The sequence below is a fragment of the Sorex araneus genome, chromosome 11 (genome assembly GCF_027595985.1).
Source record: "Sorex araneus isolate mSorAra2 chromosome 11, mSorAra2.pri, whole genome shotgun sequence".
In the NCBI taxonomy this organism is placed as follows: domain Eukaryota; kingdom Metazoa; phylum Chordata; class Mammalia; order Eulipotyphla; family Soricidae; genus Sorex; species Sorex araneus.
Window position 1 is genome coordinate 21,195,303 of NC_073312.1, and position 21,044 is coordinate 21,216,346.

Consider the following 21,044-nt stretch of genomic DNA (forward strand, 5'->3'; position numbering starts at 1 on the left):
AGATGTTGAAATAATAACATTTGAAAAGACAGTAGAAAAAAAAATAAAAAAAGAACAGCAAAACTAAGCAAAACCCAAACTAGCAAACTGGGAGGAAAATCTCCCACACAAATCCCCCTACTGAGTGACATGGTTGAAAAACTCTTTTCCCCCCCCCCCCCCCCCGCCTGGCCTCCTGGGAGTAGTTTGGGAGGCTCCTACTTGAAGTGCAAGAAATAAGAAATCATTCTCGGGAAGTCCTCATTTTTGAGGTATCCCTTTGTGCCTAGATGACTTCCACAACCCCACCGGTCAGCTTCATAATCTGCCCAAACATAGTTATTCATAGACTCAGAAAACACTGATTCTTTCCACCCCTCTGCCTCCTATAATCTACAACAACTGGATTCCGATCCAAACATTTCATAATATCTGAAGGTCTAAAATCAAGTTTCCCAAGGGCTGCCTTAGAAATCACTTTGATCAAAATAACATTTTGGTAACGTTTATCAAAGACTCTAAGATTAATTTAGACATTCATTCGTTCACTCAGTTGCTCCATCCAAAGCCCATAGACTATTAAATCCTGCAAGCAGAAAATGGAAAGACAATTGTGTTAACCTATGATGTGCCAAGGCATCATTTAGGCACTGAAGTTGCAGTACTCAACAAAACTCTTCAATGTGTCTGATTTCTTCAAACATATATTCTATACTTACAAGTTGTTTTTCCATTAGTGAAGTGCTTTAAAAAATTTCCAGTTTACCTCAATTGTCACCTTTTTCGTAAGTTTTTATTTCTCTTGGCTCATATCCTGCTCATATAATTTGGATTCTTAATGATTATTGTACAACTACTGCGCTTGGCACACAGGCCTGAGAACGTCTTAGAAGCATTGGTTTCTCCAATAGCCCCCAAAAGATATGAAATATACTTAGGGAAAAAAATCACCCTCACCAGAACACCCAGAATATTTGATCAAATATCTGTAGGTGGTCCAGTCAAATTGATACAAAATCACCATTGTTTGTTGCTAACATATTTAAATCTTCTAAATGTTGTTGGCAAGATAATTCCTAAAGCCTTAGAATGAAAGATCTTGTAGCTCCTTTTGATCCCTAAGGACAGCTGAGCTACAGAGCAGGGGTAACAAGGAGGCGCCTAACTGAATTCAAATGGCCTGTTGCACTACTAGATTGTATTAAAATGGGCACAGTGAATCATTGTATCTCCAATGGATCCTGTCCTTATAGTTCTTAATGTAAATACACACAATCTATAACTCCTGCTTTGCGCTTTTCCATTGCTCTTTCACAAGAGAAAAATATGTATGAAGCTATGGACCCCTTAGTTTTAAAGTGCTTTTGAAATTTTGAGTAGAATGGAAACCAAAAAATGCCTCTTGGCTTTCCCTCCAGAGCTCATTGTTCTGTCTCTCTGAAGAGTCTGATAAAACTTGCCCAGAGTGTTTTACTATACAAGCTCTGCATTTACTGAAATATTGAAAAGAGATAGCCTGAATTACTTATCCTGGTTGGACGGCTACTTCCAAAACATGAAGGAAAAAAAAGTACCACTAAGTCCTAAACCCATCCAAGAAAATTATGTGCTAGTCTAGTTCCTTTTCTTTTATTTGCTCGCATCTAAAGTAACTGAAGAAACGACGTTGAAAAGGGATACACACAATGCCAAGGGCTTGAGGAGTATTACTGGAGAGGAAAGGAAAAGAGGGACACTATTTCATCTCATCAGTAAATAGCTTGGCCCCAAGGTCAAGCTCCCTCTCATCCATGTGACCAGCTATCTTGAGCTGAGAAAGTAAAACCATTTAAGATTAGATGAACAAAGAATTTAAACAATAGCCTTAAGCTTGCCAAGGAATGCCAGATCACCTAGCACTGGTGTATCTGTGTATGGTGTTCAAAGGAATGCCCCAAAGAAGCAGGTATTGAATAGAAATGGCCTTCGGAAATGAAAAATGTGGGTTAAATTGCATTATAAGATAGATAGAAAGTTAAAATAAACCATTGGTCCCAGGAAATTGCTCAAGTGGTAGAGTACATGCAGAACATGGGCAAGACCCTAGGTTCAGTCCCTGGCATTGACAACACCACCCCCGTGCCTACATCACTGGATGTAGTTCTGGTAGCTTCCAAGCATCACAGTCCTTGAAAGTCCTAAGAACTGAGAACTGTGCAGTTGAATTCTGTTGGGACTGGACCTGAACCTCAAGCATGTCCTATAAAAGAAGAACCATTGTGTGTTTTTGGTACCAAAACAGGAAAAGTTTGACTTTAGAACCATCTGTATCTGACTGTATAAACTGCTTGAATTTGTGTCTTGGCGTGATGTAACTTAAGAGTCGAGTCAAACTTTTTGAGGGCCACATCAGAGGGAATCCTAAAAAAGTGGCAGTTTTCTTTTTTTATATCTGATAATTAACTGAAGGGGGCTGGAGCGATAGTGCGGCGGTATAGCATTCGCCTTTCATGCAGCTGACCCATATTCGATTCCTCTGCCCCTCTCAGAGAGCTCGGCAAGCTACCAAGAGTATCGCGCCCGCACGGCAGAGCCTGGTTAGCTGCCCATGGTGTATTGGATATGCCAAAAACAGTATATATATAAAAATAAGTCTCGCAATAAGAGATGTTACTGGTGCCTGCTCGAACAAATCGATGAGCAAGGGATGACAGTGACAGTGAATTAACTGAAGGATGTAAGATAATTGGGAAAATTCAAGCCCTGACCAGAGATCTTCATGAAATAAAATGCTAATATTCCTAGGCATCTATTCACTTCTTGGCATTTATTTAAAAAATATTAATTTTGGGGCAGAATATTGTGGATAAAGTGACAGATTCAGAGGCGAATTATATTTATTTTATATCTGACTATGCATACTCCCTGAAAGTCAGGGATTCTTATTTGTTCGTCCAGTATTTGACACAAAGTAGATGTCATCAAAATTGTCTTATATTTTGCAATCTAACTTTTCAAAGATCTTTCTAGGACACTATATCCTTGAGATTTTTATCTCACTTTATGTCTTTTATCTCACTTTTATCTTTACTTCATGTATCTTTTTATATATGCATATGTACAAGTGGGTTGGAGCGATAGCACAGTGGTTGGGCTTTCGCCTTTCACAAGGCCAACCCGTGTTCAATTCCTCCGCCCCTCTCGGAGAGCCCGGCAAGCTACTGAGAATATGGAGCCCGCATGGCAGAACCTGGCAAGCTACCCGTGTGTATTGGATATGCCAAAAACAGTAACAATAAGTCTCTCAATGAGAGACGTTACTGGTGCCCGCTCAAACAAATCGATGAGCAACGGGGATGACAGTGACAGTGAATATGTACAAGTAAATCTATTTTGTATAAGCCTATATAATATATACTTGAAAACATGTATCCAGTATAAATTTTTACATATATATACATACATACACCAAGTTACTGTATTCTAGAAATAAAATATATAGCACAATATTGCCTTTGATCATCTAGAACTTGAACTTCTGATACAACGTTACCAGCGGTATTCTCACTAGATGATGATACTCTAGACTCTAAACATTAATAACATAAATATAGTCCATGACTTTCATAGCAAAACTTCCCTATAATATCACTATATCTTAATAAAGTAATTTGACAGCTTAACATGAAAGCTTATTTTTTAATAATGAGAACTTTAATTAGAAATTTGGTTGGTGATTGCGGGCTGAATGAGGGCTAGAGACTGAGCACAGTGGCCACTCAACACCTTTATTGCAAACCACAACAGCTAATTAGAGAGAGAGAACAGAAGGGAATGCCCTACCACAGTGTCAGGGTGGGGTGGGGGGAGATGGGATTGGGGAGGGTGGGAGGGATACTGGGATTACTGGTGGTGGAGAATGGGCACTGGTGAAGGGATGGGTTCCCGAACTTTGTATGAGAGAAGCATGAGCACAAAAGTGTATAAATCTGTAACTGTACCCTCACGGTGATTCACTAATTAAAAATAAATAAATTAAAAATAATAATAAATAAAAGAAATTTGGTTGGTGAGATAAATTTGTTTGGAATGCATTTTTCGAAACTGGGAAAAATTACTGGCCAAATACAACTTGTAGTCTTCTTTCTGAAGTAATGAATTTAATGGGAAATCCTTGCTCACATTTCATAACATATCTGCTCAGAAAAGGTCTATGATAACACGTATAATAGCGATTCCACTAGCAATTGGAAAAATTCAGATAAAAAAAGTAGCTTAAGATCATTCTGCTGTACTTGTACCACTTGACTTTCTGAACATTCCTGTGAAGCAAGATTACTTTGTTTCATAAAGGGTTATGAACAATTTTGAAAAGATAGAAAATATCTCTAGAGTTAAGCTTCCTTTTTCTATGGGTTTTCCATAAATGGAAACTTGTAATACTGCTTTCAATTCCACTTAAAGTTTAACTTTTTAATTAGATACCTATCTTCTTGACACTTTTATTTACTTTACTTATTTTTTTATTTTTTATTGAAGCACCATGAGATACAGTTACAAAGCTTTCATGTTTGAGTTTCAGTCATATAATGATCAAACACCCATCCCACCACCAGTGCACATTTTCCACCACCAATGTCCTCAGTATGCCCCACTTCCCCAATCCACCCTTCCCCCTGCCTCTATCTCTGGCAGACAATTTCCCCCATACTCTCTCTCTACTTTTGGGCATTATGGTTTGCAATACATATACTGAGAGGCTATCATGTTTGGTCCTTTATTTACTTTAGGCACACATCTCCCATCCTGAACTATCCTTCCAACCATCATTGACTTAGTGATCCCTTCTCTACTCCAGCTGCCTATCTTCTTTAATCTTATCAGCAGTCTTGAATTGATGATTGCAAGCATAAACATTCCCATTTTGCAGATGAGAAAACTCTGACCTAGACAGAAAAATCTTGGTGAATAATTCCCTAAAATAAATATATGAACTTGGTGAAAATAGAAAACAGGTCTCTGGTTTCTATTTTCTATCAACCTCAGCAATAGAAGTACTCACGTCATTATTTGTGTTTCCACTCCTGCTTCCACCAGAGCACCATCGACAAACAGAGGAACCGAAGTGAAACCATATTTGTCCCAGGAGTGGCCCTCGTCAAAACTCACCCTAGGTTGGAGACAAGTAAATGAGAGAGACAACTGAAATAAAACCACAATCTTTTGCATTCATTTTTTCAGGTTATTAAATTCTATTTTGTATCTTGCTCTCTGGCAGCCTGGATTATCAATAGGCATTAATCTCAATATACCCCCATATTTTTATAAGATTTGATCAAAAATGCATTTCCTGGACCAGACAGAGATAGCACTGGAGTTACAGAAATATTTCAACATATTAGAATTGAAAAAACAACCCAAGCAGTTGGGCTTACTAGATGGAGTGTCACGTTTTAAGTACTCAGAACGGAACCTGAGGTTCAATTTACAGCACGATCAATTCAGCTCTTGGAGTTTCTGACACAGATAAATTGAGTAGTGTGGGGGTGTACCCTATGGGAAGGGAGATGTGTGTCTTTCAGATCAAACCTTAAAAAAAAAGCAATTTCCTATTTGTTCAGAATGGATGATAGGATCATTTTCTTTCCGTGATGCCACTTTAAGGGGCTCTTAGGGATGAGGATTGAATGTTTGGGATGTTCTGGGGGCAGACAGGCATTGTTTTGTCCAATGTGAAGAAAAAGGGCCAGTCCTTGGAAGACACCACACCTAAAGCTCTATGAAAAAAAAAAAAGTTACTAATGCTGGAGACTTGAGCACTTCTGGCTCCATTTCCAAGTGTACCTGCCTACTCCTTGCTCCCCCTAGGAACAGATAATCTCCTGAAATATCCCAACAGATAACCCCAGCAGATTCCAACAGATTCCAACAGATTCCAACAGAATCCAACTGAATCCCATCAGATTATCCCAACAGATAGTCTCCTGATAACTGTCCCTGACAGCTTTTCCTCAAGACAGTTTTATCTGTTTCATTCCCTGGGATCCTTCTTGTTAAAGTTAATTATTAATTATTCAATGATTCCATGCCTCAGGATTCTCTAACTTGTACTGTAGTAGTTCTATGTTTCCGCTACAACCAGGTCTTCTTCTCACATAGTGCTGAGTGATAATGTTTTTACCTTTTGGTCATTACATCATACCTGAGTATGTAAGGCTCAGAACTTATTCCTGAAGCAGTATTTGGGCACTGCATAGTTCTAGAGACTGAACTCTGGCCCCTATATGCAAAACATGTGTTGCAATCCATTTTGCCTGTCCTAAGTGATGACTTTATTTGAAGCAGGGCACATTCTGGGGTGCTCATCTCTTACTCCTGGCTCTGTGCTCAGATATCACTCTTGGAAGTACCTTCTTAGGGGACCATATATGGTGTCACGGATTAAACCAGGCATGGCCAGCACCTTTGCCAGTATTTTAGTCATGTTTTCTCTGTTCCATGATGACTGCTTCATGGGTGTTTGGTCCATCAATTTAAGATTAAAATCTTAGAGTTCAGGGCCTCGTGTGTATAATATATGTGATCTTGAAGGACTCATATATATCCTGAACACATCTGTGTATTTTTACACAATTGTTCACACCTGATATTAAATATATGTTTTCAAAGATAGTAATCAGAATTTTCCACTAAATTGCTAGCTTTTTAAAATCAAAGGGCTGTTAAGGGCAGGAAGAGAAGATAAGGAGATATAGGGGAAAGAGGACAAATGTTGTTATTACATACAAGATGAATAAGTTCTAAATATTAGCATAATGATCATAATTTAGCACACTTAAATTTTAAGAATCACTGTATCACTGTCATCCTGTTGCTCATCAATTTGCTCGAGTGGGCACCAGTAACAGCTCCATTGTAAGACTTGTTACTGTTTTTGGCATATCAAATACACCACAGGTAGCATGGCAAATTTTTAAGAATGTGGTCACTTTTTATTTTTATTTAATTTATCTATTATTTTTTGTTTTTTGGGCATCACATCTGGCAATGCACAGGGATTACTCCTGGCTCATGCACTCAGGAATTACTCCTGCCGGTGCTCGGGGTACCATATGGGATGCTGGGAATAGAACTCAGGCTGGCCCTTGCAAGGCAAACACCCTACCTGCTGTGCTCTTGCTTCAGCCCCTGTGGTCATAGCAAGCTACCCTAGCTAACTAATCTAGTTGAGCATTTATTAACTGGAGTCCAGAGGACCTTCGTGTACCCCAGGATATCTCAGGGGGTCACTGTGAATGGTGGGCTACCTCAGGACACCAGGGCCTGGATACTAAGGGCCACTGTGAGGGAAAGGCAGAAAAACTCTGATACTCTGATCTAGCTGACCCAGAGAAACTTGGAAATACAGGAACGAATTTTCTAGAAAACAAGCTTCATTTTTCAAAATTGGATATCAAGCAATCTAGGGGATGGACTTTATTTTTTGTTACACATCCACTTGGTACCTAAAATAATTTTAGCTATTTTGAAGTGTGCCATGGCCATTAACCAGCTAGTGCCTTACCATTTATTTTACTACAGGAGAGTCCAGGAGATAAGATAGTATTTTCTTATTAAAAAATATTTTGGACCTAGACCACACCTAGATATGTTCAGGATTTACTCTTGGCTCTGTGCTGATGAATCACTCCTGGGGGTATTCAGGGGAATATATGGGATTCTGGGATCAAACCTTGGTCATTTGTCTGCAAGAAAATTTTTCCTTGCCCACTTTACTATCTCTCCAACCCCTTGTTTAGTTTTTAACTTGTTTTAGTGATGCTATATTTTCTGTCTTAATAGGAAGAAGCCTGAAAGAAGAAGAAACAGGAAGAAGCCAAAGAAGGCCTCTGTCCTTGTCTGATTAAACAATTTTTTTTCTAACAAAGCTCAGTTGTTAATACTTGCAGAGAAAGTCGCAGTGAATTCCACCAGAATCCCAGAGAGGAAGGTCACTTTCACTGATAGGAGAACAGAGAATTATCTCTATACAAGAAAATTAGGACACCTCAGAGGAGACAAGGATGGACCTTTCCATGGCCTTCTTCACCGTAAGCTAGAAGCTTCAAGGAACAGCTAAATCCAAGATGGCAGGAGAGAAACTGTGGAAAATTAGTACCTTCTGTATGAGCTGAGTTCATATGGAAGAATAAAAAGAATGAGTTAGAAGAATGGTGAGGATAATAGATAAGATATCACTAAACCCAAATGGGAAAGCTAGCAGATACCATGTCAAAAGTCTAAGATGCAGTACCATAAGCACACACCAAGCACATCCAAAACCCTTATCTATAATCATTGTAGCCCAGGAGAGCCCCAGAACGTAATACCTAGGTGAACTACTGATATGTCATTCCTAATACGAAAATCACTAAGATTAAGGTAACTATTAAAAATAAGTTTCATGTCCATAGTTCAACAGAGAGAGCACATAATTTGCATGTTAGACCCTTGATTCAATCCCTGAATTATGTGGTCAAGAACCATAAGGAACAATCCCGAAGCTCAGAGGGAGAAGTACTCTGAGTACCACCAAAAATGTCCAAGAAAAACTCTAAAGAAATTATTAAAAGTACATTAGAATATAGTACCTCAAGTAACAAAAATTTAAGTATGGAGAGCCATTTGTTTGAACGTTTTTGATGTCATATTTGTAAAGTGTCTGAGATAACTCCATTGGATGGTATCCTCATGGGAGCCATTTTTCCCTCAGTTAAATAGCTCATTATGGGCTGAGTAAAGGGATGAAGAATTCCTTATTGGGGCCAAAGGTATATGTGAAATGAGTAGGGCTGCCATAAGTAAGTTCCCATGGATTCATTGATTAATTGTTCATTGATAAAGCCAGTCCATCATTGGAACACCTGTTTTGCGTATGTGAGGCCCTGTGTTCAACCTCTGGCATCACATACACACAGGGACACACACAGACACACACACAGACACACACACATACCTGTGCATGTACACACACATACACACACACACTTTACTTACTGATGCCTAATTTGGCAGTGGAACCTTGTCTCTGTCCTACAACTGGGACTGACTGATTGACCAAGAAAAGGGACAGTGCTACTTTCAGTGGATCTTTGTTACAATATGATGAAAAAACAATATACAAATAAGTGGAAATTAAAATGTGAATCAAAGTGTATCACATGAATCAAAGTGTATCTCAGAGAAAATTAAAGTAGAATGATCTGGTGGAAAGTAATGAGTAGCTACTTTGTACTGAAAATGTAAGAGATTCTTCTCTAAGAAGACGATATGTAGCTAGAGATCCTGAGTATCAAACAAGGAACTGGCCGTGAACAGATGAAGAGGAGAGCCACAGCGGAGCAGCCACTGTGTGAAAAAAGGGTGTTGCTATTTGAGAAGAATATAAAGAATATAAAGTCTATGGTTGTTGATTTGTGAAAACATACATTAGCGAAAGCAAATGAAATCAGAAAATCAGGCTGAAGTCAGAGCAGGAAGGACCATATTTCTAGTTGAAATGGGAGAACATGATTTGGTTTAAACTTTAAAACATAACTTATTTCTCTGTAATGGATCATCAAGATCCAAAGAACATAAATATGCAAGGAGATGAATTGGAAGTGTGGCGAAAGAAAGAGAACAAGTAAGGATTTGAAGAAAAGGCATAGAATAAGGTGATTGTAAGAAAAAGAAATAAATCATGGCAAAATTATTGGGGAATAGAGCAGATAAAATAAATAAATGAGAAAAAAGATTGTTTTTTTCCTTCCTGTGATTTTATTTTTTTTTTGCTTGGTTTACATAGAGGTTTCAATGCTTTCTGCCCTTCCAATCTATAACACTGTCCTGAAGACATTTAGTAGAAGAAGCTGGACTTTAGGGGAGAGAGCAAATGTGAAGATACAGATTTGATAGGACCAACTTAAAGTAGAACATTGGTAGCACCAACTTAAAGTTAAGACACTTAAGCAAACAGAAAAAAAAGTCTAAAATAGGATGGGGCTGGAGTGATAGCACAGCGGTTGGGCGTTCGCCTTTCACGTGGCCAACCCATGTTCAATTCCTTCGCCCCTCTCGGAGAGCCTGGCAAGCTACTGAGAGTATCGAGCCCGCAAGGCAGAGCCTGGAAAGCAACTTGTGCATATTGGATATGCCAAAAACAGTAACAATAAGTCTCTCAATGAGAGATGTTACTGGTGCCCGCTCGAGCAAATCGAGCAAAATAGGATAAAGTTAAAAGGAACTAATGAGCTCAAGCTGGGAAAAAAAAACCCACGAAAAAACAAAAAACTACCAGGGGTTGTCAATCACAAAGGTAAACATTTCCCAGCAATAGCACCACTGAGAGAGCTTATCAAGCCATTGTGACTTGAATACATGTTTATCAGTACATAGTGCACATAATAAAACAAATTATCCTTCTCCCAGATCCTAAATACTATGTTCAGTTTCAATCACTGTTGAAAAACTGACAATCACAGTGATTAAAGGTAAAAATAAAACAAGTTTTCCTAGAAACATTAAATAGATTGAAAATAGCTGGAAAAAAAGAATAGAGTTGAATAAATTAATTTTGCCTTAAGAAATTTCATAAGAAGATTTCAAATAGTTAAATAAACAAGTAAAAACAACCCTATTTGTTGACTACTGAAAAGGAGTAATAACTGTGAAAGCTATCAGAGAATATCATTGGATACTCAAAATATCTGTTAAAGATTCAGATAGAATCAGGAAGAAAAGATTTCCATCCTTACAGTTCCTCTCAAAAGAATATTCAAGTCTTTGTACACAAACAGGAAAGACTCCCATTTTATCTTATAATAACTATATCCCAATCCATATACTAAAGCAGATAACCAGTCTATATAAAATGACTCTCTGAAGAATAGAAAATAACTGCATAAAAATTTTGTATCTGATCATTTTCCAGAACTTAGAAATATTAGTTAGACAAAGAAAATTCTGGTATTCCATTACAGCTGCATGATTCTAAAAATTGTATACAGCACTGGATCAGATTTATTCAGCATAGTTCTGGGCAGCAGAATGGAGACAAATGGACAGACGGTACAAAGTAGATTCATTAGGACTCAGCATATAAGCAATCTTTCTAACAACTAAATCCATTTTACAATACTGAAATTCTCTGTCTTGGGCATTTGAAAATTAACAGCACTGTGCTAGTTTGGTGATGTGGATGGATGACCTTTGAGCATCACAGACATATCTGTTACATTGGATGTGAATCCAGACTGTACCCATTCTTCATCATGTGTCTATGACATTATGGTATGGTACTGAGATGAGAATCCTATTAAAAAGAACAGAATCTTCCAAGAACAACCAGCATTCTTTCCAGAAGTTTTATAACAAGGAAATTGAGAATTACAATGGACAATGAGAATCAATATTCTACCCTTTCGTGAGATGTGTTACTCCATTTATTGTATGAAGTATGGTGACATTTTAACCACGTGGAAGTTCAGAAAATCACATGCACTCTTGATCCTTAGGAGCATGCTTTCCTTAGAACTATTATTTTTATGCAAGTGATTCTTTGAACAATAATGTCAGTGTTCACAGTCATTTATAGAAGAACAAAGGCATTAACAAGGGCCAAGTGATGTTCCTCTATGTGTATCCAAGAGCATCCCATTGAATGAAGAAACTAACAGACAACAGTAAGGGGTAAGCAAACAGTAAGACCGAATCTACCAGCTGATTAGTAGCTCTGTCTATTGGGAGTTTTCAATAGAGTATTGCATTCTGTAGGGTGCCACTGTTTATTTCACGCAAATGCATCTAAAGTGTGAAGATAATACTGAATAGAGGGCTTACCTGAAATAGCACCTAGTTTCTAATCTTTATGCAGCCAAATGTAGTTGGTCACAAATAGATGGGTTCATTTGTATGCTGTTTTGTCTTCATGCAAATCTAGTTACATATCATTTCAATTTATAGGAAACAGCATGCCTTGTTAGCCTAGCTCAAGTTTCCAGTCTTTCAATTATCATTTCTATTTTCTTTGAAAGGCAATGTAGCTATTATTTAAATTTCAGACCCGCTGTACGCTTATGTGAGTGTGGACTGGTCTTTGATCCATGAATTTTTTCTGATGCAAATATATATGTATCTTGATACAAAATAGTATCAGTCTGAGATCTACAACAGAAAACAACAATGAACTGATTAACTTCACTTTTTTTGTGCTAAAATGAGTGATTTGTTTACCTTGAAGGTTGTGACAATTAGCAAGAACTGGTTCTGAACAAATTGCATTTTAGTGTCTCAAGTTTGTAACTCATAAGTAGAAGATAAAATCAGGAAAGAATTCCATGTGGAAACATTGATGATAATGATATAGTCAAGCTCTTACAAAATACCCACGTAGCCTTTGAAAGAGAACTGCAGAGTCAGATAGCTTAGTATCTGAGGTTATGTCCCCAACACTATCTGGCCCCCAAACTGCGTTCAAGCAATGCTAGGAGTGACCTCAGAACAGTAACTACAACAACAATAGCACAGCATGCACAGGAGAATTCCTTGATGGATTATTTGCTGTTTAACCATTGCAGGGATTATATCAGAAAAATGACATTGAAAGATTGCAACCAAGCAGAAATCATGAGAGGCATCCATGTCCAGGGAAACACTTGTAGTATTGTGAAAAATGACAGTGTCAACATCCTATGAATGGAGAAAAGTCTGTCTCAAATTCTTTGTTTGAAAAATCATCTTTAATACTTTCTAAGGTGGAGTCAGCGAACAAAGAGGGTAGTACTGCCACTATTATTCACGGTATCATCCTGTTGTTTGTTGATTTACTCAAGCGAGCACCAGTAATGTCTCTATTTCTCCCAGCCCTGAGATTTTTATCAGCCTCTCCTTACTGGTTTTTCCCAATGATTGGAGGTTTTTTCAGAAATTAGCCCTGGTGGTGTTCAGGGGACCATATGGGATGCTGGGAATCAAACTCAGATGGGCCGCATGCAAGGCAAATGCCACTGTTATTACATGAAGAAATTAAAAAGGGATATGGCTCTCTTTCTGCACTCTTTACTGTTCAGCAACAAAGGAGAAATTTCATCAAACTCTTTTCTAAAAGGAAAACTTTGGTGTGGAGGGCTTTGAGAGGGATGATTTGATCCTGCTGCCGTATTCTTGAGTGACTATTAAAATGTTTTGTTATGCAGCCATGACAGTACTGTAGGTAGGCTGCTTGCCTTTCCCATGGCCTCTCCGGTGAGTCCCTTGCTCCACCAGAGGTGATATTTGAGCACAGAACCAGGAATAAGCCCAGAGAACAGCTTGGAATAACCCAAAATTCAAAACAAAAACAATTATTTTCTTTTATTTATTTTTTGTTTAATGAATCACCGTGAGGTACAGTTACAGACTTACAAACTTTTTTGCTTATGTTTCAGTCATCCAAATGATTGAGTACCCATCCCTCCACCAGTGTCCATTCTCCACCATCAGTGATCCCAGTACCCCTCCCCCATCCCCATCACCCTCTCCCCACTCCCCCACCCTGCCTTTGTGGCAGGCACATTCCCTTTGTGGTTTGCAATATGGGTATTAAGTGGCCAAACCAAAAAAAAAATTTTTTTAACTTTTTTTTTCTCATCATGGATAGTTTGTCTCCAGAAATTCCCAGGTAGTTTCTCCTTTTGGGAATCACCATGTTTCTGGGAGAAATTATTGCTGAACAGACTGAAGGGTTAGACAGAAGGATACTAAGAATCACTAAAATCAAAACCCATGAAAAATTTACTTTCCTTTTTCACCACTAAAAGGAAATAACAGACACTTTTTTCTTTAGACCAAGGAAACTTCTGAGAAAAAGGCACTAAAAATCAACCATTAATTAATTTCTTAGTTTCTACCAAACTGAAGGAATTAGACTAAGAGGGGAGAGTTAAGTACATTTGTGGGATGGAATTATCATCATTTCTTCCAGTATTAACAATTCTGTTTTCTAAACTGCCTATTTTAGAAAACAATGTATTAATTGCCCTTGTAGAAAGCTACCCTTTAAAAGCAAACAAACAGAATGTCCCCTAATTGCATCTGAGGTTACTAACCCCATCCATGCAGTGGGGTAGTATTGTTCATTTTGGGAAATAATCTCAGCATCTCAATTATCTTATTGAGATTTAGATGGATTTCTTTTGTTGTTGTTGTTCACTTTTTTTGTTTATTTGGTGGGGACACACCCAGTAGCACTCAGAGCTTACTCTGGGGTCTGCTTAGGGATTACTCCTGGTAGACTCAGGGGACCCCACATGGGGTGCCAGGGATAGAATCCAGATCAGTTGTATGCCAGGCAAGCACACTACCTGCTGAACTCTCTCTCTCTGACCCATTAGAGCATGATGGTAGAGTCTAAAATATAGGAATTTTTATGATTAAAAAACCAGTTTGTTTTAAAGGTCAAGCTGTACTCTCTGAAAGTACAATTCCACTAAGCTACTAATAGAGAAGCATTTTATTCTATAGAGAGATTGGTTTGGGTAGTAGAAGGAATTTTTATTTTGGAGGGTGGTATTATAGTTTGATAACTTTTATGGGGATGTGAGGGTGGGAGGAAACTTTAAGACTTGGTGGGGGGCTGTTGAAATTGATGGTATATGTAGAGTTAGAGCATTGTGTGCCAGAAAGTATATTATTGATATTGTAAATCATAGTGTCTAAATAAAAATGGGTGGTTGAGAAGAAACTATTGACAGGCTCAAACCGAGCCTCTCAAACCAGCATTTAATTTTGAGTCCTTTTACTTATATGCATTTTCAGTTCCGAACAAATTCAGTCTTCTGAGTACTCCCTATATTTCTTGGATTTCAGGCAATGGTTATTTTCTCCTTTGTCTTGCCTCCTATTACTCCTACTCCTGCCATCTTTTTTCAAGGCTCATCCCTCAACCTACCTGCTGGAGAAAGCCCTCCTACACTTGAGCAGGACTGCTTCCAACTTCCAGATTCAGTGATACAAACACAAAAAGCCTTTGCTTTGATATCTGGTGGATGGCAAGAAACCCTTAATTCATGAGACCATGTGATAAGCCCTTGGCACTGTCTAAGCTATCTGGAAAATTAGAACATAAAACAGAATATCATCTGTGACAAGAAACACAACTTGGGGGTGGAAGATAATAGTTGTGTAGCTGTCTGCATTCAATGTTATCTTAAAAGAATGATTAAAGAGGTGTGATACAGAAAGAAAAAGTTGTCTCAAGAATTAGCAGAGATTTCATGGAAAGCATTCTGAACAGTGTCTAGAATATAATACTGCTTCAATATATAAGCATTATCACTAACACCAATCAATTCCATTTTTCTAATATCACCCTGAATGATAAAATCAGTAGCAAAAGATGGGTGAAAAATCATAATTATAAAGTTTATAAGCTTATTCTTGAGTTGGCAAAATGATTTTCACACAAAGGGCTCCAGGGATAGTTTTAAAATTTAGATTCCCAATATCTAACGGATATGTACTGCTTTTTATTTATGGTATTTTTAGCATTATGATTATGTTTGACAATTTTGACTGTAAAAATGGCAGTTTCATATTGCTTAACTTAATAAATAGCCAAATGAAGAGAAAACTTAAGTCCTGGAGCTTGAATTTGGCACATGGGACTCCTAGAGGCATTTTCCTCATTGCATATTACTGCTTCCCGGTAAAACCCTTACTCTAAAAAGGTTAGTGTTCCCAAATTAACCAAGGTACATCTTCCCACAAACTGCTCTCTAGATAGCATGCTTTTACATACCCTGAAGCTCTTTTCCTTCACATTATAAAAACACTAGAATGTATCCACCCCTTTATGTTGCCAAACCTAAAATTTAAACATTGTTATTATCATTATCATTGCCACCACCATCATCATCATGATATATCGTAATATAGTTTCACTTATTCTTTGGCCTTGCTGGAGTATTTTACATAAGCGCATTCAACTTCATGTTATAATCAACTTTCTTGAGAAGAGCTATCTCTGCTGTCTCAACTTTATTCAATTTTGGTCATTGATTTACCCATTCAAAAATCTATTTTACTCTTTCAACCTCCATCTATACTGTTTTTACTTATTTTTAGGGAAATTGTTTCTCAAAATCAGTGCTTAGGGGTCATGGAATTATTTGGGTTTAATTCATGAGCTCAAGAGCACTGTATTGTTTGGATCACACAGTGCTGGGGACTTATAAGGACACACAAACCGGTGCATGGGGGTTTCAGGACTACACCCAGTGATGCATAGTGCCGTGAGTGTCAGGGATAAAACCAGAGTCAGGACATGCAGTGCATGCACCTTTAACCCGTGTGCCATCTTTCCAGCCACTCACTTCTACTTATATTTTTTAATCTACTATAACAAATATCATTAGAGTATTCCTTGTCACATACTCTACCTCGAGTCTTCCTTTTCACAGTTGGTTTAATCTGACTATAATATTTGATTTTATTGATCAATCCTTTCTATAACCCCCATTAATATAATCACCGTGTTCCACTGGAGATGGTGGTTTCTCCTTGTTGTAGCCACTCTCCTGAGGCACCGAGCTCATTGCTCTGGTTTTAACTATCATCTAATGACTTCAAATCCTGAGTGTCAGCACAGACCTCACTCCTGACCTTCAGATGAATGTATTTCACAATTAGTGGTAATGTCTGCTTAAATATTTATAGGCATGTGAAACTAGACTTATCTAAAAATGAATCTGGTATGTGCCTTTCTCTTAAAACAACTCCCATCTCACATATTTTGGATTCTTAATCTTTCTGATGAACTCACAGGCCCTCCCTACTCCATTTTGCCCCCTTAACTTACAAACTCACACCATTCATCATACTTCCCCAACTGAATTATCTGTCCTACTATTGTTACTTAAGAGTTAGATAATGTAATGTGTATTAAATGAATGGGTCGAGGATGAATAAATGGATAAGGAAATGAAAAACATGGCTACAAATCATGCATAATAACTTGTCCTAATACTTTCTACTGGAAAAGGTGACCATGATGAGGGTGTGGAGCTGTCCTTACCACAAATGCCTGACAGGCAGAGGAGTATGTTTCATGGCCACGAGGGCGCCACCCCAGTCTAGGAACCAGACATTATACTCTTCATCAAAGATCTGGAACAACAACAACAACAACAATCATAATGACACCTTATATTTGCAAAGTGCTTGACAGTTTATAAAGTCTTCACATACACTGATTCATGGTTTTCAATAATCCTGTTGGATTATGTAGTGAGTATTATCACATCATCTCCTATATAAATAAATGAGGAAAGAAATGGGTTTTCAAAACAGAAGTGATATTCCTAGGCCACTCATTTCCAGAACTCTTTCCAGTAGTATTGTTAACCAGAGTATTATAAAGAAGGTGAGTCAACAAGATGCACGTTCAGCTAAATACCCCAATTAAAATAGGTTCTGTGCAGAATTTTCCTCCTTACCTGTACTGATATTTGCTAATTTATAAACGGTCCTTGACTTGGGCTGTTGATTATAAATTACCAAGTAATATAAAAGACCTTTTCTAGATATTTATGATGTGGACTAAGTTCTCAACTTAGTTCTCAGTCTCCTTAGTTCACATGAAAGTTGAATATAGTCCCAAGTCTGGTATTTGAGGATACTTACTCTAAGTAAACTTATTCATTGGGATACAGTGCACCTAGATATTTAGAGTGAGGTATTCTTTGACTTCTTCATCTACTGACATATCCATCTACCCACTTGCTCACTCATTCTCTTATTCAGTGGTCCAGCCATTTATCTACACATGAGCACTTACAAAGCACCTACCATTGAATCTCTGAGCTAAAAATAACTTCAGACAAAGCCATAAATATACACATATATCATACGTGTGCATATGTACAATATATAATATAGATAATATATAAATGCCTCATTTATTCTAGGTTTCATATCTCTAATCTGAAAGACGCAAAGTATTTCTCTATCAGAAAACCAATAATTTCAGACTTTCCAAAAAGAAAGAATTGGGTAATTCTTCTAGTATTTTTGGTTACTAATGGTGCCTATAACTTACAACCTCAATAGAGAGCTTATGACAATGAGTTAAATGAGACATCTAGAAAGGGTAAGGAGGTATAAAAGTATATAAAAGAGAGAGGTCAAAAGGAATAGGATTACTTCCTGTACGTATGCTCCAGAATACACTGTAGAGATAGTCTAAGTGGAGTCTCACACCTAAACCTCTCAGATGGTTTCCTTTCTTACATTTGCTTTTCAATAAATAAAAATCTCCACACCAGTGGTGAAATTTAATAAAGAAAGGATCTGTTGTGATTCACTTGTACGTAAGATGTTAACATAGATTGTTAACTGAAAATGCCAGCATTATATTTTCTTCATAGTCCAAACACAACACAGAGGTAAAGCACTTAATAGATCCGCTTGAACTCTGAGGATAGAGAATCACAAGGAGATTCTTGGTACTCAGGAAAAATGAGTTTACGCTACTATACTTTTCTCTCAATATCATTGATTTGGTCAATGTTAAATCTTTCTTTGTCCATCATTGGAGTGGAAACTGGAATCCATAACAGCTTGAGAAAAGAAGGAAAAATCCAACTCAAAACAGCATCAGGAAAAAATATAGTTGTGACCATCTGTCCAGGTGAGCAATTTCTTGAATTGAAAGAATATCAGCTTCTCTGCTAGAAGTTTCTGTGTCTGAAGAATTGGAATCCCAGCTTTCATACTCATTGAAGAGTTACAATTAGTTTCATATTTTCAATCTCTATTTTTGCTTGTTTCTCATTCACTTAACTGTGGACTGACAGGAATGAACACTAATTTATTCTTTGTTACAACCTTTGTAAGTACTTAAAAATTATTTCTAATAGGTCCTTAGTAAAATTTTCTGGAAAGTGATAGTGGTGAGAGTGTTGGAAAGGATGTTGATGATCATGAGAGGGAAAATTGTCACCTGAGGATCCAAACAGGAATTTATCCAGCTAACTGACTGACAGTGACTTTACCTTCACCATCAAGTTATTTTGCTTGGGTGTTGTATCTTCTTCAGGCATAAATCTTCTTAAGACTGAAGTTAATTAAATCTAAGTCAGAGAAGTACCCAAGATTGTATTAAGTTATTTATGCACCCATTCCTTTCCTGAATTTTGAGCTCCTTAAGGAAAGGAACTCCACAGTATCCAACAACTTCCTCAGGTTTCACTTGACACCTTGTTGATACTGTATAGATTATTGCTGTTCAATATAGTAGCCACATAAGACATTTACATTTAAATTCAGATAAATAAAATTTAACATTCATTTCCTCAGTCATATTTCAAATGCTTCATAACCATCCAGGATGACACAGATAAAGAACATGTCCCTGATTCCTGAATGTTCTATTTGACAGCAACTGCATGGAAAGTGTGATGTTTTCATGCTGTCATTTCGCTGTAAAGCTTCTACACACTTGCTATGTTTAACAAAATAGGCTTCCATGACTTTGATCATCTTAGTATTAGCCTTAAGTTTATAAAGAAACATCCACAAAGATACATAGAACTACTTGCCAAGATCACCTGGCACAAGGATAACATCAGCTATAGCATGAGTTTAGCATTTGGTGACTATTCCATACACAGTAGTGCTGAATAAAAGAATGAAAAGTTTGGAATGCTTTCATTCTTCCTATCGCCAATCCAGTGCTTTTCCCATTTAATTCCTTTGCCTTTCTAATCTACCAGTAAAAGGGGCCAAACTCAAGCTGTCTTTTCAAAAAAACAAAACAAAAAGCACAAAATCACAGTGAAGTTGAGAAACTTTAGGAGGAAGAAATGTTATCAGAAATGTCCCTAAATGTCTCTTCTCTGTCCTGCAATCTACCAGTTACCTGTCTCCATGTATTGCCTCCATCAGAAGAGATGAACACACCAATGTCGCTATATGACAGCTCCGCGCCAATGTTGCCTGAAACATAAGCAGACCATTTGAAATTATCAGGTACTTTCCAGAGAAGAGGGAGGAATAGAGAGGAAAGGTTTTCCAAGTGTATTTACATTTAATCTGAGCAGAACTTATTGATGGCACATCAAAAACCCAGCAGGATAAAACCAATATGGATGGGAAAAGTAAATGGCATTATAGGAATGTGTCCTTAAATGATAAGCCTCAAAGACAAAACACTTAATACCATGGTTCTCTTGAAGAATTCATTATGTGCAGCAATAATCTTTTAAAATTGATCTTGATAGGTGTTCCTTAACATTGGCAAATAGTGGGAAAGTAGATGCTGAGCCCAGAGACACCATCTTCCTTGTGTATAATTTTAGCCTAACGAAAATTGGTTTGTGAATGTGTAAGTGGCTTCAACTTAAATTTGTCAACAAGTCTCTTGTGTGTCAAGTAGCTGAGTAACACAGCAATGCAGTCTATGTAACCTCGAGCCCCCGTAGTAACATGACTCTCCTCAGACTGTGACCATCAAGTATGACAAAAGCTGACACTCAGGCTTCCAAAAATAACCCCTGGGCTCAGGACTCTGGTAGTGCAGGTGGAGAGAGGAGAGGCATGGTGCATATCTCTGCAGAGATCTCTCTGGAATTCAACCCACCAGATACAGCTTTGAAAGACACAGCTAAAGACTAACAACACTTTATGCCTCCACTGCTTCACACATTCTCTTCTTTCCTCTTTTCTTATCTGAGCATTTAGCACTTTGGGACTATGTTTATTCCAAAAGAAAGTAATCAGGATTTTCTATTCTATCTACGTTCTATTCTATCTTCCCAGTAGACACCCACCTGAGCCCACAAAAGCACCCTGAATGTAACTTGATGCTCAATAAATAACTAGAGAAGGGATGAATGAGTAAATGAAGATTGAATCATGTTCCAGTGCTGAGATGCATTTGGGGAGGTATCAAGAACCAGGAAAGGACCATGAACCTGTAAGAATTCATCATTTCAACCAATATTTTTTCTTTAAAAAAAATAGCAGAAAGGGAATGTTAGCTCCCACACATCTGTAGCCTAAATAAGAGCACAATAAAAATGCAATAATGA

General features: G+C 37.6%; 1 protein-coding gene across 1 annotated transcript in view; it reads right to left on the minus strand.

The window, feature by feature from the left end:
- The window catches only part of SORCS3 (sortilin related VPS10 domain containing receptor 3), a 677,010-nt gene that overhangs the window by 84,591 nt on the left and 571,375 nt on the right, over positions 1-21,044 (minus strand). The window contains exons 12-14 of the mRNA XM_004611975.2: positions 19,874-19,950; positions 17,030-17,121; positions 5,021-5,128 (exon numbers count right to left, since the gene is read on the minus strand). Of these exons, the coding sequence (XP_004612032.2) occupies positions 5,021-5,128; positions 17,030-17,121; positions 19,874-19,950 (277 nt within the window). The remainder of the gene's footprint in view (positions 1-5,020; positions 5,129-17,029; positions 17,122-19,873; positions 19,951-21,044) is intronic.